The sequence below is a fragment of the Neoarius graeffei genome, chromosome 16 (assembly GCF_027579695.1).
Source record: "Neoarius graeffei isolate fNeoGra1 chromosome 16, fNeoGra1.pri, whole genome shotgun sequence".
In the NCBI taxonomy this organism is placed as follows: Eukaryota; Metazoa; Chordata; class Actinopteri; order Siluriformes; family Ariidae; genus Neoarius; species Neoarius graeffei.
Window position 1 is genome coordinate 61,232,972 of NC_083584.1, and position 27,310 is coordinate 61,260,281.

The window sequence follows — 27,310 nt, forward strand, 5'->3', positions numbered from 1 at the left end:
ATTTCACCACAAATCTGAGACACTTTATTTGATCTTGCTAATGAAAACTTGAGAACTTGGATACAGTCAGTACTACGCTTGGGCAGGATCATGGTATTACAGTATTCCGGAGTATTTAGAAATCCTGACAGTGAGATTTTCAATACTGTCAACAACACAGCCACTCCTCTTTCTATTAAACTGATACGAAGATGCTGTGGGGTGGCACGGTGGTGTAGTGGTTAGCGCTGTCGCCTCACAGCAAGAAGGTCCTGGGTTCGAGCCCCGGGGCCGGCGAGGGCCTTTCTGTGCGGAGTTTGCATGTTCTCCCCGTGTCCGCGTGGGTTTCCTCCGGGTGCTCCGGTTTCCCCCACAGTCCAAAGACATGCAGGTTAGGTTAACTGGTGACTCTAAATTGACTGTAGGTGTGAATGTGAGTGTGAATGGTTGTCTGTGTCTATGTGTCAGCCCTGTGATGACCTGGCAACTTGTCCAGGGTGTACCCCGCCTCTCGCCCATAGTCAGCTGGGATAGGCTCCAGCTTGCCTGCGACCCTGTAGAAGGATAAAGCAGCTAGAGATAATGAGATGAGATGACGAAGATGCTGTATTGAGGTGACGTAGTGCACAGCACGCACCACCAGAGGTCAGTCTACTGGTGAGAAAGGAGGTGATTACATTACGTATTCTGCAACAATGAGAAAATGGAGTGGTGGTGTTGAAATAACTCAAGGGGGAAATGGAGTGTTTGAGATGCATAGCAGTCTTAGGAGGGTGAGACAACCAACTAACATTAGCCTTCTATTGACGTGAATTCATTTTGTTTTTTGTTTTTTTACGTCAAATACCTGTACTTCTGAAGCGTCCTGTCCCTTTATATCACCATTGTTATTTTCTAGAGAAACACAATACTGTATAACCGACTCTTTAACCTTGCAACTCACTTTATGGCCATGTAATAAACATTTTTCTCCAACTATGCTAAAAAGATGGGTTCCGTGTTTCCAGGGGTGTTCTTCTATTGTTTTCTGTCACCAAACTGAGCCTCATGCTGTACAGTAGAGGATCAACAGGAAGTTGAAACCCTATGGAGTGGCTCGGTCCACTTTTTTAGTGTCTATGAAATAAATGAAGGGTGATCTTTTTAACTCAACAAGGAGTTGTCGCTGCGTTTCCCTAGTGCTCAACTTCCACACTCATGATGGCTAATGCTAGCAGTGGGTTTTTTTTAACCGTCATATACCGTATACCCTGGTCAAATATCAGGACGGTATGAACACAAAGATACTGCCCAAGCCTAGACTGTCCCAGAAAACTCTGAATGGGAGTTCATGACATAACTCATAGGTGGATGTGAGCTACTCAGATTGATACTGTTGAGTGATCATTTTATACTGTTCAGAAGGTGCTGATTGGTTATATTGTCCAGGGGGATGTCCTGGGGTGCAATTCCAATTACATCTCCAGTGAACATTCCTAAGAGCAGAGGTCTTCGATCTTTTACACATTAGGCATTCATTATAACCGAACAGGTGCCACAGGTATATCTCAGAATGAAGGATGAGGAGCTTCCATGCCACATTTGTATGGAATTCCAAAGATACAAAAGGAATGAGCAGTATCAACTCTAACACCTATCACTGACAAATACCTGGGTCCCCTTAGTGGGTAGCAAAGTGCTGAATCAAGGCAACTTTGAAAACCTGGGAAAGGCCTTCATGCTTAGGTGCACAAGCAAGGAACCCCAATCAGATTGATTGTTAGCAATATCAACTGTGTGCTCCAGAATATTGCAGAATGCCTTGCCACCATTGTGGTACTCTTAGTGGGTGTAAAAAGTAAAGTCAAATAAATACAAGGACTTCGTGAACAAAGAAGAAAATGGATGAGCCTGTGGTGTCCAATTGTGTCCCATTACTGTCTGCATGTATACATAAACCAATAGTATGTTCTCTTCTTGAAGTATACAGTATTTACACACTCCATACTTCAAATGAAGGATTTCTCCTTGACCATGGGATCACCTGCTACTGTAAACACCATCACAGGCTGATGAACCTTCCTGTCACCAACTGAATATCCCCACTGCTGTCTGCTATCTGCTGTAATGTCAGATACCAAACAGGTGATCAGCTCACTGGCATCCTTCATGTGGTGGAGCCACTCCAAAGAGCCTAATCTTGATGCACTGGGAGGTCCTCCATTCTCCACCTCCTGGAACAAAATAGCCCCCAGCCCTTTGTCCAATCCAACCATGTGCAACTCAGAAGGTGGAGAGAAAAATCAGGAAAGTGAAGCAAAGTACCCAAATACAAAGTGGCTTAACCTTAACAATAGCATGTTGACACTGCTGTGACCACTGGGCTAGATCTTTTTAGTGAAAAGAAGCTGGTCATGTATGAATAACCTGCAATAATATCCCAGCAGCCTCACCTGCTTCGAACCTGCCCATGGCCCAACTGGCACCCTGTAGAAATCTACACAGAACCGGATGTCTCCATCCTCTTTACGGACAAGCACACTGGAGCTATTCCAGCCACTGAAGAAGCCTTTATTTGTCACACATACACTCAAGTACAGACATAAGCACACAGTAAAATTTGTCCACTGCATTTAACCTATCTGAAGCAGTGAACACACGCATGTGCACACACAAGTGAGCAATGAGCACACACACATACCCAGAGCAGTGGACAGCTATGCTACAGCGCCTGGGGAGCAGTTGTGGGTTAGGTGCCCTTGCTCAAGGGCACTTCAGCCCAACCTTCAAGCCATGGCTGTCCCATGTTAACCTAACTGCATGTCTTTGGACTGTGGGGGAAACCGGAGCACCCGGAGGAAACCCACGGGGAGAACATGCAAACTCCACACAGAAAGGCCCCCTATCAGCCACTAGGCTCAAACCCAGGACCCTCTTGCTGTGAAGCGAAAGTGCTAACCACTATACCACCATGCCACCCTCCATCACTTTTCTCTTCTGCTCAGACACCTTATGGGTTGTGATGCCAGGGTGATCTCAATATTATTTTCAATGAGGCTTGTGTGGTGTTACTGCTCCAGATGCAGTTTTGTTTAACTCCCCCAGCCCCTCCCCTTTGTCAAGCATATCTGAAAAAGAGAAGGACAAATTCCTCAGATTAGGATTCAACAGTCTAAATCTGAAGGACAGCAGACACTTATTCACTGGACAAAGGACTAGAGAACATGTTTGACAAAGAAGTCAATGAGGCTCGCTGTGTCAAACCAGTTTCATGCCCCCACACTTTGATGTCATGTCAGTTTTGTAATTTTTAAGTCCGGACATTTTTATACAAGGTGCAATTAAAATGTTCTGAGACAGCAGAGCTTGCACGTGTTTTTGTGATAGCATGCATGAGCGCATTTGCGTTTTTACTATGGACCTCAAACTTGAGCAAAGATCAAATATTAAATTCTGTGTCAAATTCAGGAAATTGGCAATGAAAACCCTTGAAATGCTTCCCAAGCACAACTCTCTAAAACGTCCAAGAAATTGAGTGTATTGTTTGTGAGGATTGTTGGATCGCTCTGACAATATTTCAAGGGTCTCCTTTCTGAATTCCTGAGTTTGACACAGAACTTGGTGTTTGCTTGCGGCATAAAAACACAAACGTGCGTACATACGTTGTTACAAAAATGCATGTAACACAAGTCCTGATGTTGACACTGTGACGTCATGCAGCATACTGACTCAGGAAAGTTGGTGCTCGCTCCTGTTGCACACACATGATGACCATGTCACACACCATTCGTTCGCAACTCAGAACTTTTTGATCGCACCTCTTGGTTCTTGTTTTCTCCTCACATTTTGCCAGCGGTCACTATCAGATTAGATAAAGTGGACTTTCTTTTTGAAAGTTGGAGCACTCTACTCTGATTTTAAAAAATACTCTTAAATACCTTTTAAAGGAGCTCTGAAAAGCATCTTCATGATGAAAACACAAGTCCACTCAACAGGACATGCTACTACTTCTCTCAATCAACACATCTGTAGCTCAGGAACTGAAGGTGGGACGGACTTTCAGAAAAGTCAGTGGCTGATACAAATTGTGAAAAGAAGTAATATACAAAGCTGTAATATACATACAGAATATATAGTGTGTAATTAGGTCAGTTAGAGGCTGTTGTACATCACTGTTTTAATGATGGTGTTGATTTTGTTGGTAAAATCTATTTATATATTTTTCTTTTTTTGTTTAAAACTTAAAAGTGGCAGTTTGTGCCACTTCATATCGAAATGATCAACAAAATTTAAAAAAGCTATTAAGTGAATTAATGACGCAATTGGAAAGTTTAAAATAAAAAGCACAATTTTCTCATTAAAATTTTAATTAAAATGAATAAAAAAAACCCCAAAGATCAGTTAACAATATAGTTTTCAATCACTTGGTGATTGCAAGACATATGACAGCTCTACAGTATAATGCAAAAGTATTGATCCCCTTGGTGTTTGTCCTGTTTTGTCGCATTACAAGCTGGAATTAAAATGGATTTTTGGAGGGTTAGCACCATTTGATTTACACAACATGCCTACCACTTTAAAGGTGCAAATGGTTGTTTTATTGTGACACAAACAATAATTAAGATGAAAAAACAGAAATCTGGAGTGTGCATAGGTATTCACCCCCTTTCGCATGAAACCCCAAAATAAGAGCTGGTCCAACCAATTCACTTCATAAGTCACATAACTGATTAAGATCCACCTGTGTGCAATCAAAGTGTCACAAGATCTGTCACATGATGTCTGTATAAATCACCCTGTTCTGGAAGGACCCTGACTCTGCTACACTACTAAGCAAGCAACATGAAAACCAAGGAGCCTCCAAACAGGTCAGAGACAAAGTTGTGGAGAAGTATAGATCAGGGTTGGGTTATAAAAAATATCCCAAACTTTGAATATCCCACGGGACACCATTAAATCCATTATAGCAAAATGGAAAGAATATGGCACCACTACAAACCTGACAAGAGAAGGCCACCCACCAAAACTCAGACCAGGCAAGGAGGGCATTAATCAGAGATGCAACAAAGACACCAAAGATAACACTGAAGGAGCTGCAAAGATCCACAGTGGAGATGGGAGTATCTGTCCATAGGATCACTTTAAGCCATATACTCCACAGAGTGGGCGGGGTTTATGGAAGAGTGGCCAGAAAAAAGTAATTGCTTAAGAAAACACGTTTGGAGTTTGCCCAACAGTATGTGGGAGACTCTCCAAACACATGGAAGAAGATTCTCTGGTCAAATGAGACTAAAATTGATCTTTTTGGCCATCATGGGAAATGCCATGTGTGGTGCAAACCCAACACCCTGAGAAGACCATTCCTACAATGAAGCATAGTGGTGGCAGCATCATGCTGTGGGGATATTTTTCATCAGCGGGGACAGGAAAGCTGGTCAGGACTGAAGGAAAGATGGATGGCACTAAATGCAGGGCAATTCTGGAGGAAAACCTGTTTGAGTCAGCCAGAGGTTTGAGACTGGGACAAAGGTTCACGTTCCAGCAGGACAATGACCCTAAACATACTGCTAAAGCTACACTGGAGTGGTTTAAAGGGAAACATTTAAATGTCTTGGAATGGCCTAATCAAAGCCCAGACCTCAATCCAACTGAGAATCTGTGGCATAACTTGAAGATTGCTGTACATCAATGCAACGCATCTAACTTGAAGGAGTTGGAGCAGTTTTGCCTTGAGGAATGGGCAAAAATCCCAGTGGCTAGATGTGCTAAGCTAATAGAGACATACCCAAGAGACTTGCAGCTGTAATTGCAGCGAAAGGTGGCTCTACACAGTATTGACTTTAGGAGGTGAATACCTATGCACACTCCAGATTTCTGTTTATTTTTTTCATCTTAATTATTGTTTGTGTCATAATAAAACAATTTTCACCTTTAAATTTGTAGGGATGTTGTGAAAATCATATGGTGCTAACACTACAAAAATCCATTTTAATTCCAGCTTGTAATGCGACAAAACAGGACAAACACCAAGGGGGATGAATACTTTTGCAAGACATTGTATTATAATTATCAATTGAATAATGTGATAATATTTTCTGTTTATTTATTTATTGTTTTGAATTGAACTCTAATTTATTCATCCATTACTTTATCAATTTGCACATTTCTTAATTGGTGAATTAATTGCTTACTAATTTGTTATAACATTGTTATTCTATCGGGGAAAAGTACACTTTTTTTGTTGGAGAAAACACTGACACACACACACACACAGATATTAATATTTAACAATTATTTGCTGCAGGCGAGGCGAATACCTGTGAATAATACCCGAGATGAAGTCAATGTTATTATTCACTGATGTTCACTGAGCCTGAGGTGGATAATTGTTTTGGTATAAATACACAGGTGATTATTTAAAAAAAAGATATTAAAAATAATTTATTTCAAACTTCAAAAGCCGCATGCAAATATAATAACAGCACGGTGCAGGCTTGTATCCATTATCTACGCCAAGTCACATAAAACACTTTGTTTTGAAACCGATAAAATAAATCACAAATCCACCTTACCTTTAAATAGTTTTAGACCAAACTTCATAGCATTTTTATTGCTTTTAGGAACAGCATTTTCTTTCATAGTTTGTAATTCTTCCTCACTTATGGTGACAAAGCAATTGGCCGCTATTTTGTCGAGTCATTCGAGGTGATTATCGAGAAATAGTCAGAATCTTTCAACCAATCAGTGCACGCGATTTCCTATAATCACCTCTGTATTTATACTAATACACAAATATTCACAAACACACAATGTGGAAATGTAAGCAGCACATGTACAAATTGTAAGTAGCTTAAATTAAAATACACAACTACCGCCAATCTAGTACTGTAATGTGTTTTGTTTTTCATTAAATGTGTGATTTGGTAATCTAAAGACTTGTGTGTGTGTGTGTGTGTGTGTGTGTGTGTGTGTGTGTGTGTGTGTGTGTGTCCAGACCAAACGTAGTGAACACACAGTGATACCAGTTGTCACGGTGACACAGCACAGAAGTAGCTTTATTTTTATGCTTCACATACACCATGTCATGGCCTGCTAAAGAGAATAATATCTCTCTCTCTCTCTCTCTCTCTCTCTCTCTCTCTCCATCTCTCTTTCTCAGCTGGACATTTCATCCTTCATCTCACACAGAGAGGCATTAACTGCATGCTGCGAAGGTTCTGTGTGTGTGTGTGTGTGTGTGTGTGTGTGTGTGTGTGTGTGTGTGTGTGTGTGTGTGTGTGTGTGTGTGTGCGTGCGCACGCACATAATTACTGCACAGTTGGAAAGCAACACCTTAACCTTGTGTTTGCATTATTTTCTGTCCCAATCCCAGGTTTACACACACACACACACACACACACACACACACACACACACACACACACACACACACGCGTCTTTATGAGGACCTTCCATTGACATCATTACTAATGCAGCTAACTATGTGATGCTAACTTTAACCAAAGTAACCAAAAGATTGCTCTTTTAAGTTTTTTTCTTTTAAATATAGCCTGCCATTTTTGTAAACAAACAAGCAAACAAACAAAGCATCAGTTTTCCTCATGGGGACCAGCCAAATATCCCAAAAAGGTCAAAGCTATCCTTGTGAGGACACTTGGTCCTCACTAAGATAGAAGCGCATGCAAACACACGCACACACACACACATTGCAAATATTATATTTCTAAATTGACTTTCCACTCACAGCCATTTCTCTGTTAATCCTGACCTTTTCTCGAGCACAATGCTGTGTTCAAATTGTTCTTTTAACACAGGAAGCTGAGCATGCAATATTCACTCTCTGATTAAGTGGTAAAAGTCATGAGAATGATGTTGCTAGGCAACTGGGAAACATGGACACACAGCATAAGCTACGTAATGTCTTCCTTAGCTAGCACTGGTGAAAATAGGACCATTAAACGTAAAATCAGAATGAGACAAAAATGTTAGGAGTACCGCTAGTTTCTTCAGACGGCGTCTATTCCACTGTGATTAGGCTAATAACTGATGACTAAACAACCTCCTGTAGACTGAGTCATACTGAGGAGCTCAGAGCTCAGCATGGTCGTCAACACGAATGAGCTGTTTAATGTGAAATATTGTGGCGAACATTTCAAAAACACGACTGTATTTATATATAGTAGCATAACACTGCGTAAACACTAAACAATTAGATCGCCTAAATGTTTCTGAACGGATCATCTGATAACTAGACGTGAAATCTAGCCATTCGGGCGGAGTTGTTCTAAAATTAAACCAATTAAAATCAGTGCTGACAGACTGGATGTTCTTGCTGTCTGTCAGAACAAGAGGAATCGCTGTTCAATCCATCACATCGACACTGCATGTGTTGCTCAATGTCTCAGATAAACAAGTGACAAACTGGAGGCAAATTTTCAGAACGTTTGTAATTAGAGGACAGAATGAAGCAGAGAGACATGAACTCATCAGTATGATGATATCTTACTCTGTTACACACACAGACTGACGTTCTGAACCTCACAACTTTTTTGTTTTACCCATTTAAATTTCCAGCTTATTTGGTCATAGCTTCCTCATCTCATCTCATTATCTCTAGCCGCTTTATCCTGTTCTACAGGGTCGCAGGCAAGCTGGAGCCTATCCCAGCTGACTACGGGCGAAAGGTGGGGTACACCTTGGACAAGTCGCCAGGTCATCACAGGGCTGATACATAGACAAACAACCATTCACACTCATATTCACACCTACGGTCAATTTAGAGTCACCAGTTAACCTAACCTGCATGTCTTTGGACTGTGGGGGAAACCGGAGCACCCGGAGGAAACCCATGCGGACACGGGGAGAACATGCAAACTCCGCACAGAAAGGCCCTCGCCGGCCACGGGGCTCGAACCCGGACCTTCTTGCTGTGAGGTGACAGTGCTAACCACTACACCACCGTGCCGCCGTCATAGCTTCCTGTCTTTGTTAAACATCATCTCGTTGTGTTCAACTTTATAACAAAGGGGGGGGTTTTTTGGTTTATTTTTTTTATTTCTGCTCATAGATAGCCAGAGGTTGGTGACTGCACCGGTTACCTCGTCTCAAAAGATAAATAAGAGACAACCTTTGAAAGATGTGGCCACTAAAAGCAGCCAAATCCAGAGCAGAATATTTTCATTTCAATGACGGTGACGTTTATAGTTAACATGATATACGACTGATGTCATTTCAACAGAAATAAATGCTTGAACAGCTGTTTGCTGATCCAAAATGGTGACCTTTTTTTTCCTGTAACAAGTTTTGTGATGAGAAATTTCATACAAGTTTATTTCATTGCTTTGACTGTTGCATAATTTACCAGTGTTCGCTTGTCTAACGTTACTTCAAATTGTTAAATAAGTATTAGCTAGTCATTTTTTCTGCAAATGTTAGCATGCAAAATTAGCCTATTTATTTGAGGAGGTTCAGTTCATCATTCCTGGATCTCTAATCCAGTGTCATTGAGCAATGGGCTTCATATCTGTCTTCTAAGTCTCTCTCTCTCTCTCATAATTAATGACTGATAAATCAATTCTCAGCAATGTACTGAATTTGAGCACCTATAAATGTCTACATTGTGTTATGCTCTAACATCACCACTAGAGGGAGCTCATATGCACTCAGCAGCTATTGTGAAGTTATCACTAAGTTACTGCTAAACAATGATGAGTTGTATTTTCCCACCTTTCTCTTTCTTTTTCTGTGTGTGTGTTAGGAAGGACCGTACGTGATGCTGAAGAAAAACTGGGAGATGTACGAAGGGAACGATCAGTACGAGGGATACTGTGTTGATCTGGCATCTGAAATTGCCAAACACATCGGGATTAAATACAAAATCTCCATCGTTCCAGATGGGAAGTATGGTGCAAGGGATCCGGAGACCAAGATCTGGAATGGGATGGTGGGGGAGCTTGTGTACGGGGTACGACTGACTCTCTCTGTGTGTGTGTGTGTGTGTGTGTGTGTGTGTGTGTGTGTGTGTGTGTGTGTGTGTGTGCGCGCGCGCACGCACAAGTGTGAAGAAGGCATCACTTGTAGCACACAGTGTGACCTCTCACACAGTCACCAGCTTAGCTACAAATCGTGACTGAATTCCAAACATAACATGAAAAATATGAACAAAATCCAAAAATACTAAACCATTTGTGATGCATACTACTTAAGGAAAGAGAGAGAAAGTTACAAGCGCAACATTTTGTCACCAATATGAAGATTTCCCTGTTACCGTGACAATTGTTTGGTGTGTTACGTCCCAAACCACATATCATACTAAACAACATCTGATACTGATGCACACCCTCTAGGAAGTCTATATTTCCAAAGCCTGAGACTATCAAAATCCCATGTTCCTTGGATCCTATATTGTTGAACAAAGTCCCTGGAAATATAGGGCCTTGGGAGCATTACAATTTTCTAAACTAAATAACTTGTGAGGAACATGGGGTCCTGGTGACATAGGGCCCTCATTATTGAAATTACATAGGACCTTAAAAATCCAGGACTATGGAAATGTAGGACATTGATAATTTAGGAGCTTGGAAAAATAGGACTCGAGAAACATATGATATTGTAAATATAGGACCCTGGAAAGCTAGGACTTTGGGAATACAGGACCTTAGAAGTATAGGACTTGGAAATATGGGACCTTGGAAATATGGGACAGGACCTTGGAAACTAGCAATCACAAGATCTAGAAACATAGGATCTAGAAAATATAGAACATTGGAAATATAGGACCTTGGAAACATTATGGTTGTTTTCGAGACAAAATAGCACCTGAAGGTCAAAATAGCACCTGTGGATACAGGACCCTTGTTTGTGAAATGACAAAAATGGAAACATGAAACTACAAGGCCCTCAAAACATAGGACATTGGAAATTTGGGACCATGGAAAAATAGGACTTGGACCCAGAAACACAGGACCAAAGAAATATAGCACATTGGAATAAAATCTTTCCAATGTCCTAATCATCGGAGCTTGGAAAAACAGTTAACCACTCCATTAACCCTTAAAACAGGGCCCTGGAAACATAGGACCTTGGAAATATAGGAGCAGGAAACATGGGACCTTGGAAACATAGGGCTCTCAACACATAGGATCATGGACAAATGACATCTTGGAAACATAGGACTAAGGAAATATAGGGCCCTGGAAACATAGGACCTGGGAAACTTACAGCATGCTTTTAAAATTACAAATAAATTAACTTAGACCTTGGAAATATAAGACATTGGAAATAAAGAACAAGGGACGCATAAGCTTGGAAAAACAGTTAACCACTCCATTAACCCTTAAAACAGGGCCCTGGAAACATAGGACCTTGGAAATATAGGAGCAGGAAAAATGGGACCTTGGAAACATAGGGCTCTCAACACATAGAATCATGGACAAATGACATCTTGGAAACATAGGACTAAGGAAATATAGGGCCCTGGAAACATAGGACATGGGAAACTTACAGCATGCTTTTAAAATTACAAATAAATTAACTTAGACCTTGGAAATATAAGACATTGGAAATAAAGAACAAGGGACACATAAGACTTTGGAAACCTAGGACCTTGGAAACAAAAAACCAGGAAGACATAGGGCCTGGGAAACACAGAACTATCGAAACGGGACCATTGTAATATGGGAAGCAAAGAATCATGGACAAATTAGTCCCTGGAAACATAAAACCTTGGAAACATTGGCCCTTGGAAATAAAGAACCAGGGAGGCATAGGGCCCTGAAAACACACAGCCTTGGAAACATAGGACTTTTTTTTTTTTAAATACAGGACATTAGAAATAGAGAAGAAGAAGCTTTTGTCACAGGCACACTCAAGCACAGTGAAATTCGTCCTCTGCATTTAACCCATCTGAAGCAGTGAACACACACACACACACACACATATATCCAGGTACAGTGTGAGTATGTGGGCAGCCATGCTACAGTGCCCAGGGGATTAGATACCTTGCTCATGGCCACCCCATGTTAACCTAACCACATGTCTTTGAACTGTGGGGGAAACCAAAGCACCCACAGGAAATTCACACAGACACGAGGAGAACATGCAAACTCCACACAGAAAGGCCCCCATTGGCCACTGGGCTCAAACTCAGAACCTTCTTGCTCTGAGGCCACAGTGCTAACCACTACACCACCATTCCGCCCAAATGTTAATTGAGAGTGAGAGCGTTGAGAGCACTGAATCCTAACCACTAGATCACCAGGGACTTGTGAAACACTGGATCTGGGGGTCATAGGACCCTGGAAGCAAAGGACTCGGAAACAGGACCTAGGAAATATAAGCCAAAATCCAAGAAGGCATAGAGTAGGACCCTGAAAAAATAGGAATTTTAAAATGTAAAGCCAGTGAAACATAGGCCATTCGGAACATAGGACCTGGGACCCACAGGGCCCTGTAAAGATCGGAGCTTGGAAATATAGGACCAGGGAAACGGAACATTAGAAACAGGACCTTGGAAATATAGGACACTGGAAACAAATAACCAGGGAGACGGGACTGGGGAACGGTGTACAATGGGAACGTAAAGGCCAATTTATGCTGACAACCCAGTTCTCACAGACGGTGTCGCAGACAGTGTCTGCGTAGCCCCCCCACCTTCGCAGACGCTCTGTGCGCACCTCCCAAAAACTGTGACCACCGCAGAAGCCTCGCAGACAGCGCCGCAGACAAGAGGGCTCTGATTGGTCCACTCTACATCCTCTGTACACGCAATTCCGCTTCCCTACTTTCCCGGTTTTTGTTTTCACGACCGGCATTTTTAAAAACACGAGCGAAGATGGAGCAGCATGAAGAGCGGTTGATTGAGGAAGTACGTACATCTATACGACTCCAGTTCTAGTCATTATAAAAAAAAAAAAAGTTCGAGTCATTATAAGTAACCGGAGGATAAACACTCCACTAACCACACCCACCAACTACTCCTAGCGACTTCGCGCCCCCTTGCGTTGTGCCGGTGAATAACATCACGCACGCCTATACTCCCCGCTCAACGATAAATTACAACTGTCTGCGAAAAGCTATCTGCGAAAGCCTTGTCGCACGAACATGCAGAGGCCTTAAGGTCTCGGACACACAGGGCCCTGGGAAAATAAGATCTTAAAAATACTGTCTTTAGAAATTACAAAAAAGTCAATGTACAATTGTTTCAGTGGGAACATGGTTTAAATCCCCACTTTTGTGCATGGTATTTAGCAATTTAGTAAAGATTACACCAGGACCACCCTGTGCATTTGTGCTGTTGTGTGTCATTAATTATTTTGATGAAGCCAGGAAATTGTCTGTCTGGGGAAAATCAGGTGCAGGGAATACAGATACAGATGTGGGAAAGTGGTGGTTGGCAGTCTCCTGTCAGTGCATGTGTGCAGTGAGAGCCCACCTGCTTCAACACACAGACATGGAGAACAACACCTGGTCTGGTCAGGTCTCCAGAGCCTGCTGGGAAACTTCCTCTCTCCCTCTACACCCCCCTTCGCTTGCTCAATGACAGCAGCTTGTCCATTATTCCTCTACAGAATCACTGGTTGTTGTTTTTTTTAGCTGCCAAGAGGATTTTGCTTTTTATTTTCAATTGGCCCATTTAATTCCATTCATTTACAACAAAAGCATGCTACACAATTACCATTCAGTGAAAGACATACAAATAACAGAAGATTTCAATGATTCTTTGCCAATTTACAACAACAAAGCACAGAAAATGACTGTTGATGTTTTCTTTGGTGAGAGAAATAGATTTTCTCAGAGGGCACACTCTCACACAACTGTGTGTGTGTGTGTGTATGTGTGTGTGTGTGTGTGTGTGTGTGTGTGTGTGTGTGTGTGTGTTTTACAACGATTTGAAACATGACTACAGATAAGGGTTCTATTAAAACTTTTCTCATGGAATAGAGCTAATAGCACAGTTATCATACACTCAGTGTGTGTGTATATACAGTTGTGGTCAGAAGTTTACATACAGTGACATGAATGTCATCTTGGATAGGAATGTCATGGCAATATTTGGGCTTTCAGTGATTTCTCTGAACTGTTCGTTTTCTGTGGCAGAATGATTATACAACATTAAAAAACACGAGAATTTGGTGCACAAGTTTTAATTTTCTTTGGGTTTTCTGAAATCAACACAGGGTCAAAATTATACATACAAGGTCAAAAATGTACATACGCTCACTTAGATTATTAATTCAGAGGTGCTGAAACTTCCAAAATGTCTCTTATCTTGCCAAGGCCAAGGTCTCTTAACTTCCTGTTAGTGATCATGATTGACTACAGCTGGTAGCTTCTCTGTGCCTTCAGAAAAAGGGTTTGTTTACAGCACTCATTGGATTGACCAACACACAGTAAAATGGGAAAGTCCAAGGAGCTCGGTGCAGATCTGAGAAAGAGGATCGCAGATATACACAACTCCGGAATGTCTCTTGGAGCCATTTCTAAACAACTGCAAATTCCAAGATCAGTTCAAACAATTGTATGCAAGTTATTGTGAGGTGGAGTCACTTTTCCAAGCCACTTTGCTTCAAGAAAACCCAAATTGTCACCCTCAGCTGAAAGGAAATTGGTTTGGATGGTCAGGAACAACCTGGGAACCACCATGGCACAGCCCTGCCATGAACTGGAAGCTGATGGATCACTGTCTACAGTTCAATGAGTTTTATATCACCATGGACTAAGAGGCTGCTAACCAAGAAATAACCCCTGCTCCAAAATTGACACCTTCAAGCTTAAAGTTTGAAGCTGACCACATGGACAAAGAAAAAGCCTTCTGGAGGAAAGCTGTATGGTCAGGTGAGACAAAGATTGAGTTGTTTGGCCACAATGACCACCATGTACAGAGGGACACTGTACCAGCTGGTGGTGGTGGTAGGATCATCATGCTCTGGGGCTGTTTTACTGCCGGTGGAACTGGTTCATTGCACAAAGTGGGTGGAATAATGAAGAAGGAGGACAAGAATTCTTCAGCATAAACCATCAGAAACTTGAAAACGACTTGAGAGTTACAACAGGACAATGAACCCAAACACGCATCAGAGCTGGTTGTGGAGGATAAAGCAGGCTAACATTAAGCTTAAAACAAGTCCTGACTTCAACCCTATTGAAAATATATGGACCGTGCTTATAAGTCAAGTCCATGCCAAGAAAAAAAATTAACTGAACTCTACCATGAAGAGTCGTGAAATATCCAACCATAATTCTACCAGAAGCTTGTTCATGGTAAACAAAAAATGTTTGGTCAAGGTGAATCTTGCAAAGAGACATTTTACCCAAATATTAGGTGTGCTGTATGTATATTTTTGACCCTCTATGTATAACTTTGACCCTGTGTTGATTTCAGAAAACCCAAAGAAAATTAAAACGTGTGCACCAAATTCTAGTGTTTTTTTTAATTAAAGCTGTATGCTGTACAATCATTCTGCCACAGAAAAAGAACAGTTCAGAGAAATCACTGAAAGCCCAAATATTGCCACGACGTTCATATCCAAGATGACAGTCATGTCACTGTATGTAAACTTCCCACAACTGTATATACAGTACTGTGCTAAAGTCTTAGAGACTTTTTTTTTCATACAAACTTCGTTATAGATTTATATTTTATGACTTCAACATTATCGAGTCGGTACAAAAACATTTTAGAGTCCAAACGTTCATTTTCCAGCACAAAATTAAATGTTACAGAAAAAAAAATGTTTGCATCTGTACAGCATATTACATTAGAGAGCACTTTTCAGATTAAAAAAAGAAAACATAATGAAGGCTGCTAGGTTTTGGTGCAAAATGAAGAAGCGAGTGTGACAGTCCAGAAGTGTCCAGAAGAACTGGGTCTGGTTCTGTAAGATGCTCAGTAAAACCTACAGCTCATTTCCACATAAAACTGCACTCACTGGACCTGAGACTGCTAATTTTTTTAAAGCAAAGGGTCGTCTCACACCAAATATTGACTTTGTTTAATTTATTATGACTTACTGATTACTGTGTATAGTATTTTTTAAATGTAGAAACATTTCATTATTTTTAAGCCATTTTTGGTCGACAGCATTTCTTTACACAGTGCCTTGCAAAAGTATTCATACCCCTTGAACTTGTTCACATTTTTCCACCTTACAACCACGAACTTAAAAGTTTTTTATTGAGATTTTATGTGATAGACCAACACAGAGTAGCACATAATTGTGAAGTGAAACGAAAATGATAAATGGTCTTCAAAATTTTAAACAAATAAAAATCTGAAAACTGTGGTGTGCATTAGTATTCAGCCCCCTGTACTCTGATACCTCTAAATATAATCCAGTGCAATCAATTGCCTTCAGAAGTCATCTAATTAGTTAATAGAGTCCTACTGTGTGTAATTTACTCTCAGCATAAATACAGTTGTTCTGTGAAGGCATCAGTGGTTTGTTAGAGAACACTGAAGAACAAACAGCATCATGAAGACCAAAGAACTCACCAGACAGGTCAGGGATAAAGTTCTGGAGAAGTTTAAAGCAGGGTTAGGTTATAAAAAAATATCCCAAGCTCTGAACATCTCAAGAAGCACTGTTCAATCCATCATTCAAAAATGGAAAAAGTATGGCACAACTGCAAACCTACCAAGACATGGCCGTCCACCTAAACTGACAGAGCGAGCAAGGGTCAGAGAAGCAGCCAAGAGGCCCATGATCACGCTGGAGGAGCTGCAGAAATCCACAGCTCAGGTGGGAGAATCTGTGCACAGGACAACTATAAGTCATACACTCCACAAATCTGGCCTTTTTGGAAGAGTGGCAAGAAGAAAGCCATTGTTGAAAGACAGGCATAAGAAGCCATGTAGGGGACACAGCAAACATGTGGAAGAAGGTGCTTTGGTCAGATGAGACCAAAGTTGAACTTTTTGGCCTAAATGCAAAGCGCTGTGTGTGGCGGAAAACTAACACTGCTCGTCACCCTGCACACACCATCCCCACTGTGAAACATGGTGGTGGCAGCATCATGCTATGGGGATGCTTTTCTTCAGCAGGGACAGGGAAGCTGGTCAGAGTTGATGGGAAGATGGATGGAGCTAAATACAGGGCAATCCTGGAAGAAAACCTGTTGGAGGCTGCAAAAGACTTGAGACTGGGAAGGAGATTCACCTTCCAGCAAGACAATGACCCTAAACATACAGCCAGAGCTACAATGGAATGGTTTAGATCAAAGAATATTCATGTGTTAGAATGGCCCAGTCAAAGTCCAGACCTAAATCCCATTGAGCATCTGTGGCAAGACTTGAAAATTGCTGTTCACAGACGCTCTCCATCCAATCTGGCTGAGCTTGAGCTATTTTGCAAAGAAGAATGGGCAAAAATTTCAGTGTCTAGATGTGCAAAGCTGGTAGAGACATACCACAAAAGACTTGCAGCTGTAATTGCAGCAAAAGGTGGCTCTACAAAGTATTGACGCAGGGGGGCTGAATGCTAATGCACATCACATTTTTCAGATTTTTATTTGTTTAAAATTTTGAAGACCATTTATCATTTTCCTTTCACTTCACAATTATGTGCTACTCTGTGTTGGTCTCTCACATAAAATCACAATAAAAAACTTTTAAGTTCGTGGTTGTAAGGTGGAAAAATGTGAAAAAGTTCAAGGGGTATGAATACTTTTGCAAAGCACTGTATGTGCCTAAGACTTTTGGATAGAACTGGATTATATATAATGCATTTAATTTACTGCAAACCAGCCCTGTCTGTTCAACATAATAAAAATACTTGTACACTCATCTTGCAGTATGGCTAGCTAATAGCCAACAGAATAATAATGATTAGAGTTTGTTTATGTTAATCCAGCCACTGGGGGTGCATAAGTATACTCTTGGTGCCGGTCCCAAGCCCAGATAAATTGGAGAGGGTTGTATCAGGAAGGGCATTCGGGGTAAAACCGTGCCAAATCTAACATGTGGATTGAAAAGAATACCATACCAGATCGGTCGGGGCCCGGGTTAACAACGACCGCCTCCGGTACTGTTGGTCAACAGGGTGCCAGTGGAAAGTATGCTACTGTTGCGTCAAAACGGAGAAGGAGAAAGAGAGAGGGGAGGCGTGTTAGGAGAGGGCGTGAAAGATGGAAGGGAAGGAGCTTAGAATCAAGGGTAGGAACACTGAACGTGGGAACATTGACTGGCAGAGCGAGAGAGTTAGCAGGTATGATGGAAAGAAGGAAGTTGGACATTTTGTGTGTGCAGGAGACGAGGTGGAAGGGAAGCAAGGCCAAGAACATTGGAGGTGGATGCAAGTTGTTTTATTATGGAGTCGATGGAAAGAGAAATGGTGTTGGTATTGTTTTGAGGGGAGAGTTGGTCAACACTGTGACTGATGTGAAGAGGGTGTCAGATAGAGTGATAGGCATGAAGTTGGAGATTCAAGGAGTGGTAATCAGTGTTGTGTGAGTGTACGCCCCACAGGTTGGATGTGAGAATGAAGAGAAAGAGTCTTTCTGGGAAAAGATGGATGAAGTGGTAGAAAGTATACCGAGGGAGGAGTGCGTGCTGATAGGAGCAGATTTCAACGGACATGTTGGCGAGGGAAACAGAGGGGATGAGGACGTGATGGGCAGATATGGTGTAAGAGAGAGAAATGTGGAAGGGCAAATGGTGGTTGATTTTTCAAAGAGGATGAATTTGGCAATAGTCAATACATACTTCGAGAAGAAAGAGCAGCACAGGGTGACATTTAAAAGTGGAGGAAGATCGACACAGGTGGACTACATACTCTGCAGAAGGGGTAACCTGAAGGAGATTGGAGACTGTAAAGTAATGGCAGGGGAGAGTGTAGCTAGACAATATCGAGTGGTCGTGTGCAGGATGAGCTTGAAAGTGAAAAAGAGGAAGCGTGAAATAGTGGAGTGGAAGATTAAGTGGTGGAAACTAAAAGAGATTGATCATCAGAAGGAGTTTAGGGAAGAAATGAGATGAGCATTGAGTGGTAATGGAAGTCTGACAGAAGATTGGGATACTACTGCTATACTAGTAAGAGAGGCAGCAAGGGAAGGTGCTAGGGTGGTCATCGGGAAGGAGGAAGGAAGACGAGACATGGTGGTGGAACAAAGAAGTGCAGGAAATTATAAAAGAGAAGAGGCTAGCAAAGAAGAATTGGGACAATCAGAGAGATGAGGAAAGCAGGCGGTTATACAGAGAGACGAGACAGAAGGCAAAAAGAGCGGTAGTGAAGGCGAAAGCAGATGCATACCAGGAGTTGTACAAAAGACTGGAAACTAAAGAAGGAGAGAAAGACCTGTATAGACTAGCTAGGCAGAGAAACAGGGAAGCGAGGGATGTACAGCAGGTAAGAGTGATGAAAGATGTAAATGGAAATGTGCTGACAAAGAGAGTGTATTAAGAAGGCGGAAAGAGTACTTTGAGGAGAATCCAAGAGAGAAAAGGTCAGATTCGTTGGAGACAGCAAATCAGGAAGCAGAGTTGGTTAGTAAGGATGAGGTGAGGGCAGCCATGAAAAGAATGAAGACTGGGAAAGCAGTCGGACCAGATGGTATCCCGATTGAGGCTTGGAGATGTTTGGGTGAGACGGCTGTGGAGTTCCTAACAAGATTGTTTAATAAGATCCGAGAGAATGATAAAATGCCAAATGAATGGAGAAAAAGTGTGCTAGTCCCAATATACAAGAAAAAGGGAGATGTACAGAGCTGCAGTAATTACAGAGGGATAAAATTGATGAGCCACACCATGAAGTTATGGGAAAAGGTATTGGCGGCAAGATTGAGAAGAGAGGTAGTAATCTGTGAACAGCAGTACGGGTTTATGCCAAGGAAGAGCATGTCGGATGCAATTTTTGCTTTTTGAATGATAATGGAGAAGTACAGGGAAGGCCAGAGAAAGCTACATTGTGCGTTTGTAGACCTGGAGAAGGCATACGATAGAGTGCCGAGAGATGAGTTATGGTATTGTATGAGAAAGTGTGGAGTGAATGAGAAGTATATTAGAGTGGTGCAAGACATGTATGAGAACAGTGAAACAGCAGTGATGTGTGCAGTTGGAACGACTGAATGGTTCAAGGTGAAGGTGGGACTCCATCAAGGATCTGTTTTCAGTCCTTTCTTGTTTGCCATAGTGATGGATAACTTGACGGACGAAGTGAGGCAAGAGTCACCATGAACATGATGTTTGTGGATGATATTGTGATATGTGGTGAAAGTAGAAAGGAGGTTGAGTTGGGTTTGGAGAGATGGAGGTATGCATTGGAACGAAGAGGAATGAAGGTGAGCAGTAGCAAGACAGAATACATGTGCATCAATGAGAATGGGGATGAGAGTGTAGTGAAGATGCAAGGAGTAGACATAAAGAAAGTTGGTGAATTCAATTACCTGGGGTCAACTGTGCAGGAAAATGGGGGCTGCGATAGTGAGGTGAGAAAGAGAGTGCAGGCAGGGTGGAGTAGTTGGAGAAGGATTTCGGGAGTCATTTGTGATAGGAAAGTCCCAGCAAAAGTGAAAGGTAAGATGTATAAGACAGTAGTGAGACCAGCTATGATGTACGGATTGGAGACCGTACCCTTAATGAAGAGAAAGGAGGCAAAGTTGGAGGTGGCGGAGTTGAGGATGTTAAGGTTTGCAATGGGAGTGATGAGGTTGGATAGGATAAGGAACGAGCACATCAGAGGGACAGCACATGTGGAGAGCTTGGGAATGAAGCTAAGAGAGATGAGACTGAGATGGCATGGGCATATCCTGAGAAGAGATGCAGAGCATGTGGGAAGGAGAATGTTGAGGATGGAGCTGCCAGGCAAACGAAAATGAGGAAGGCCAAAGAGGAGATACATGGATGTGGTGAGAGAGGACATGAAAGTGGCAGGTATGGTAGAGAAGGATGTGGAAGACAGGGAGCAATGGAGATGAAAGATCTGCTGTGGTGACCCCTAATCGGGAGCAGCCAAAAGAAGAAGAAGAAAGAAGTTTGTTTATGTTAACTAACTAATATCCTAATGCATGTTTACACTGCTTTCTTTTATCAGTTATTTCACTAATTAGCTAATAGCAAACACCATTAAGAGTGTCATGATGTTTTTATCTTCACACTCTTCCTTGTCTCATCTTTGTGTCTGTTATCTTAGAAAGCTGAGATCGCTGTGGCTCCTTTAACAATCACCCTCGTGAGGGAGGAAGTGATTGACTTCTCCAAACCCTTCATGAGCCTCGGAATCTCCATCATGATCAAAAAGCCGCAGAAGTCCAAGCCGGGTGTGTTCTCATTCCTCGACCCATTGGCCTATGAGATCTGGATGTGTATTGTATTCGCCTACATTGGGGTGAGCGTCGTGCTTTTCCTCGTCAGCCGCTTCAGTCCTTACGAGTGGAAACGTGACGAGGCCGAGGAAGAACCGGATGCAGATCAGCCACCCAACGAGTTCGGCATCTTTAACAGCTTGTGGTTCAGCCTGGGAGCCTTCATGCAGCAGGGCTGTGACTTCACACCCAGGTAACTCCTCAAGTGTCTGTGTGGTTTGGGGACTGATGATGGCCTGTAACACTGTGAGTCAAGAGTTCTAAAATGTTCCAATAATTATTGCACTCGACACTCTAGAACCCTGTAGCTCTAAACATACTAGTGATTATCTGACGTAGGAAGAAGGAAAGGATTTAGGACACAGCGGCAAATCCATTTCCTCCTGCGTGCTGACCTAAAGGCTCCCCAGGAACTGAAGAATGATTTAACCCAGGTGCTGATCTCGACTTTATATTTAGAACATTCATAAAAGAGATTGTGATTGTGATCCATTTATGGTGGCCAACGTAACCCTTTTTCAAATCCCTCCACCTGCTGCACTACAAATGAGAAGCCAGGGCATGGTCTGGCTGTTATTAGGAGCTATTTTTACTCAGCATATTTATCTTTAGCTTAAATGGATCTAGAGAATTTTGTTTTCCAGAATCAGGATATGGAAACAGCGACTACAGAGAATATATACAGTGTCTTGCAAAAGTATTCATCCCCCCCTTAGTGTTTGTCCTGTTTTGTCACATTACAAGCTGGAATTAAAATTGATATTTGGAGCATTAACACCATTTGATTTACACAACATGCTCTGTGGAGTGTACGGCTTAAAGTGATCCTGTGGACAGATACTCCCATCTCCGCTGTGGATCTTTGCAGCTCCTTCAGTGTTATCTTTGGTGTCTTTGTTGCATCTCTGATTAATGCCCTCTTTGCCCGGTCTGTGAGTTTTGGTGGGCGGCCTTCTCTTGTCAGGTTTGTAGTGGTGACATATTCTTTCCATTTTGCTATAATGGATTTAATGGTGCTCTGTGGGATATTCAAAATTTGGGATATTTTTTATAACCCAACCCTGATCTATACTTCTCCACAACTTTGTCTCTGGCCTGTTTGGAGGCTCCTTGGTTTTCATGTTGCTTGCTTAGTAGTGTAGCAGAGTCGGGGTCCTTCCAGAACAGGTTGATTTATACAGACATCATGTGACAGATCATGTGACACTTTGATTGCACACAGGTAGATCTTAATCAACTAATTATTTGACTTATGAAGTGAATTGGTTGGACCAGCTCTTATTTAGGGGTTTCATACAAAAGGGGGTGAATACTTATGCACACTCCAGATTTCTGTTTGTTTTTCATCTTAATTATTGTTTGTGTCACAATAAAACAACAATTTGCACCTTTAAAGTGGTAGGCATGTTGTGTAAATCAAATGGTGCTAACCCTCCAAAAATCCATTTTAATTCCAGCTTGTAATGCGACAAAACAGGACAAACACCAAGGGAGATGAATACTTTTGCAAGGCACTGTAACTATAATAATAGCACAACATGCAGTCACTTCACATTTAATCACTTCATTGACACTGGAGTTAGCCACCATAGCATTTTGAAATGTTAGCAGACCTTCTAAATTTTTTTTTTTGAGGGGGCAAATTAATTAAAGTATGTCATAAATAAATAAATAAATAAATAAATAGCACAGCTGCTGTACATAAAGTTGTCCCTCTCAGAGACTTACATAAGTACTTACTTATTTTCCATAGCCTGTTTTAATTAATGCACATGATGTGTTAATGAAATGAAATTATCTTAGCTGCAGGGTTAATTAATATAGCGCATATAAGACTAAACTGCAACTAGCAGTGAAAACTACAACCCCGATTCCAAAAAAGTTTGGACAAAGTACAAATTGTAAATAAAAATGGAATGCAATGATGTGGAAGTTTCAAAATTCCATATTTTATTCAGAACAGAACATAGATGACATATCAAATGTTTAAACTGAGAAAATGTATCATTTAGAGAGAAAAATTAGGTGATTTTAAATTTCATGACAACAACACATCTCAAAAAAGTTGGGACAAGGCCATGTTTACCACTGTGAGACATCCCCTTTTCTCTTTACAACAGTCTGTAAACGTCTGGGGACTGAGGAGACAAGTTGCTCAAGTTTAGGGATAGGAATGTTAACCCATTCTTGTCTAATGTAGGATTCTAGTTGCTCAACTGTCTTAGGTCTTTTTTGTCGTATCTTCCATTTTATGATGCACCAAATGTTTTCTATGGGTGAAAGATCTGGACTGCAGGCTGGCCAGTTCAGTACCCGGACCCTTCTTCTACGCAGCCATGATGCTGTAATTGATGCAGTATATGGTTTGGCATTGTCATGTTGGAAAATGCAAGGTCTTCCCTGAAAGAGACGTCGTCTGGATGGGAGCATATGTTGCTCTAGAACCTGGATATACCTTTCAGCATTGATGGTGTCTTTCCAGATGTGTAAGCTGTCCATGCCACACGCACTAATGCAACCCCATACCATCAGAGATGCAGGCTTCTGAACTGAGCGCCGATAACAACTTGGGTCGTCCTTCTCCTCTTTAGTCCGAGTGACACGGCGTCCCTGATTTCCATAAAGAACTTCAAATTTTGATTCGTCTGACCACAGAACAGTTTTCCACTTTGCCACAGTCCATTTTAAATGAGCCTTGGCCCAGAGAAGACGTCTGCGCTTCTGGATCATGTTTAGATACCGCTTCTTCTTTGAACTATAGAGTTTTAGCTGGCAACAGCAGATGGCACGGTGAATTGTGTTCACAGATAATGTTCTCTGGAAATATTCCTGAGCCCATTTTGTGATTTCCAATACAGAAGCATGCCTGTATGTGATGCAGTGCTGTCTAAGGGCCCGAAGATCTGATATTGCTCCACTATTTGTCGGTGCAGAATTAGGGGGATTGGTGATCCTCTTCCCATCTTTACTTCTGAGAGCCGCTGCCACTCCAAGATGTTCTTTTTATACCCAGTCATGTTAATGACCTATTGCCAATTGACCTAATGAGTTGCAATTTGGTCCTCCAGCTGTTCCTTTTTTGTACCTTTAACTTTTCCAGCCTCTTATTGCCCCTGTCCCAACTTTTTTGAGATGTGTTGCTGTCATGAAATTTCAAATGAGCCAATATTTGGCATGAAATTTCAAAATGTCTCACTTTCGACATTTGATATGTTGTCTATGTTATATTGTGAATACAATATCAGTTTTTGAGATTTGTAAATTATTGCATTCCGTTTTTATTTACAATTTGTACTTTGTCCCAACTTTTTTGGAATCGGGGTTATAATTTTGTTAACTGAAATAAAAATAAAAATGAGAATTGAAAAAAGGAAACCAAACTAAATTTAAAACTACAATGAACAATGCAATACAAACTAAAACGAAATAGAACTGCAGGTAAAATCAGCTTCATTTTCGTTTTGTTTTCCTCATCGAGATGTTAACGGCCTAGTTCCAGAAGGGGGCAGTAGTGTAATGCGGGCTGCCGTAAAAGTTCGAAGAAGAAGAAGCAGCTTGCTGTGCAATAGATGACTTGCAGCCACGTCATCAAAATGTGCTGCGTCATGAGCGTCCGCCATTACTGTGGATATACAAATTGCCAGGATGGCAGTCACTGAAAGCGTGTCTGTAAACAATGCTGAATTTTCTCAGTATTACCACGTTTTGAACAGTCGAGCGAAGATTCGATCCAAAGAGAAGATAAATATGTGTGGTTTTGACCCATGTAATTTTAAAAAGTCAGACTTTTCTGAAGATAAGATGCTTCTACTGACTATCGAGTACGAATACAGGTCATTTCGTTCCATGACCATTTCGTCCAAAGCCTTTTTCATACGCACTATGAGTTATTTCATATTTCAGGTATTTGTTTGTTCAAAAAAAGGAGGCATTCTCAATAGAATTTGACTGAAGCAAAACACATTTTTGTAAAGCAAATGAGTGCCATAGTATGGATCATGTTAAATCTTTAGGCACCAAGCAATGCTTTCATGGGGCCTTCGATCGCAAATCCCAGGCCGAGTCGCGGTCCTACCAACCCAAGACTGTGCTCTTTCCAAGGGGACGCCTTCGAGAGAGGTGCCTGTCAAATTTGGCTTCACTGTGAGCTTTGTTAGTGGAGTGATTAATTTTTAAAGCTGGCTGGATCATGTTAAATCTTTAGGCGCTGAGCAGCGCTTTTGTGGAGGATTTGTTCACAAATCCCGGGCCAAGGCACGGTCCTACCGACCCGAGACCATGCTCTTTCCAAGGAGGAAGCTTCAAGGGAGATGCCTGTCAAATTTGGCTTTGTTGTGAGCTCTGTTAGCCGAGTTATTAATTTTTAAAGCTGGCTGGGTCATGTTAAATCTTTAGGCACAGAGCAGGGCTTTCGTTCGCGAACACAGGAATACCTGAAATATAAAATAACTGATAGTGCATTGCAGTGGCGGCTGGTAGTCTTTCAAACAGGGGAGGCTGGTCGGTTACGATATTTCCAGATTTTAAAAGAAAAAAGAAAAAACACATCAATTTTGCCCATACTCTTGCCTCTGATCTGGCTGATTGTTGGCAGCGTCACAAACTGTGAAATAACAGGTTCTTTTAGCCCATTAGCCTACTGTCCAATATACATGATGGTGGTGTTGGGGGGGAGGGGTATATTTTAACATTTTATATTTTAAAATTGTGGCATGTTGTTTAAAAATTGATCATTATTGAAAGCAGCTCTTTGTCAGGAACCTCAGCAGTAACAGCAGAGTGTTCTGGAATAGGCACAAGCACTGACCTTGGGGAGCTAAACATAGAGCTGGGTGCCACACATTTCATTCAATGACACTTTCCCTATATTTTATTTATTTTGACTGAGAAATGTTTTACTGACAATTTTGATAACCCTTCACTTTTAATCCAGGTCTGTAGTGTGAAATGTTCTCGGCTGTGTTTTTGTTTAAAAATGTTTTCCAAATTGTAGCTGTGTTTAATTCATATCCAGAGAAATATATATTCCAATATAATATACTCAGCATAAACATTTTAAATAGATTCTATATTTTTGGTCCATCCATGACATATTACTAAAGTAGCCTATTTACTGTTGTTGATGTGGGTCACTTGCTGTTAGCCAATTCACTTTCTCATACCAGGAGAGCTGAAAAGAACGAGTATTATTCCCTACCTTTTTCACCAAGTCAATTTGAGGCGTTGGTCTACCCTGCTCTTTAATTTTAATTTTTTCCTCTAAAGGAAGACTGGCAAATGGCTTCGCCAAAATTAAATCAGCAATGCTTGGCATCTGTGCGCAGCTTTCTTGCTAGCTGACTAGCCCCCTCAAGTTCAAGTTCAGTCACTCAAATAAACGAAATTTCTAGAATTAAGATAGCAAACTTGACAACGCTATATTTACACTTTATTTACAATGAAAATATATACAAACTAAAAAAGCTGGTAGAAACCGTATGTAATGAATGAAATCGAAATGTAAGCTGATCTCTTACAATACACCACAGCACTTGCGAATCCGCATGGGACTGAACTGAAATTCACCGCTGCCTGTCTATATTTGAAAAGAGCTGTCAATCAAAGAAAATATCCAGCCACTTTCATCAATCACCAGTCTCCTCGTGGAAACTGCCATGTCCCTCCCACTGTGAGGCTGGGAGTCCGTGGGTGGGCATTTTCGCAGTATTTGTCCAATAACCGTCTTGCATTTTGATATTGAAAAGCGCAGAGCTCCCAAATGCCATTGAAGTCCACTGAGGCTGGGAGTCCGTGAGACTCCGTGGGCAGGCGTTTTCGCAGTATTTGTCCAATAACCGTCTTCCATTTTGAGATTGAAAAGCACATAGCTCCCAAATGCCATTGAAGTCCACTGAGGCTGGGAGTCCGTGAGACTCCGTGGGCGGGCGTTTTCGCAGTATTTGTCCAATAATCATCTTGCATTTTGAGATTGAAAAGCGCATAGCTCCCAAATGCCATTGAAGTCCACTGAGGCTGGGCTGCATCGCGCTGTCACGAGGGGGAAAAACTCACGCAC

The 27,310-nt window shown here is 41.6% G+C and overlaps 1 protein-coding gene across 1 annotated transcript in view; it reads left to right on the forward strand.

Moving 5' to 3' along the window:
• The window catches only part of gria4a (glutamate receptor, ionotropic, AMPA 4a), a 126,608-nt gene that overhangs the window by 68,548 nt on the left and 30,750 nt on the right, over positions 1–27,310 (forward strand). The window contains exons 10-11 of the mRNA XM_060942197.1: positions 9,716–9,922; positions 21,084–21,448. Of these exons, the coding sequence (XP_060798180.1) occupies positions 9,716–9,922; positions 21,084–21,448 (572 nt within the window). The remainder of the gene's footprint in view (positions 1–9,715; positions 9,923–21,083; positions 21,449–27,310) is intronic.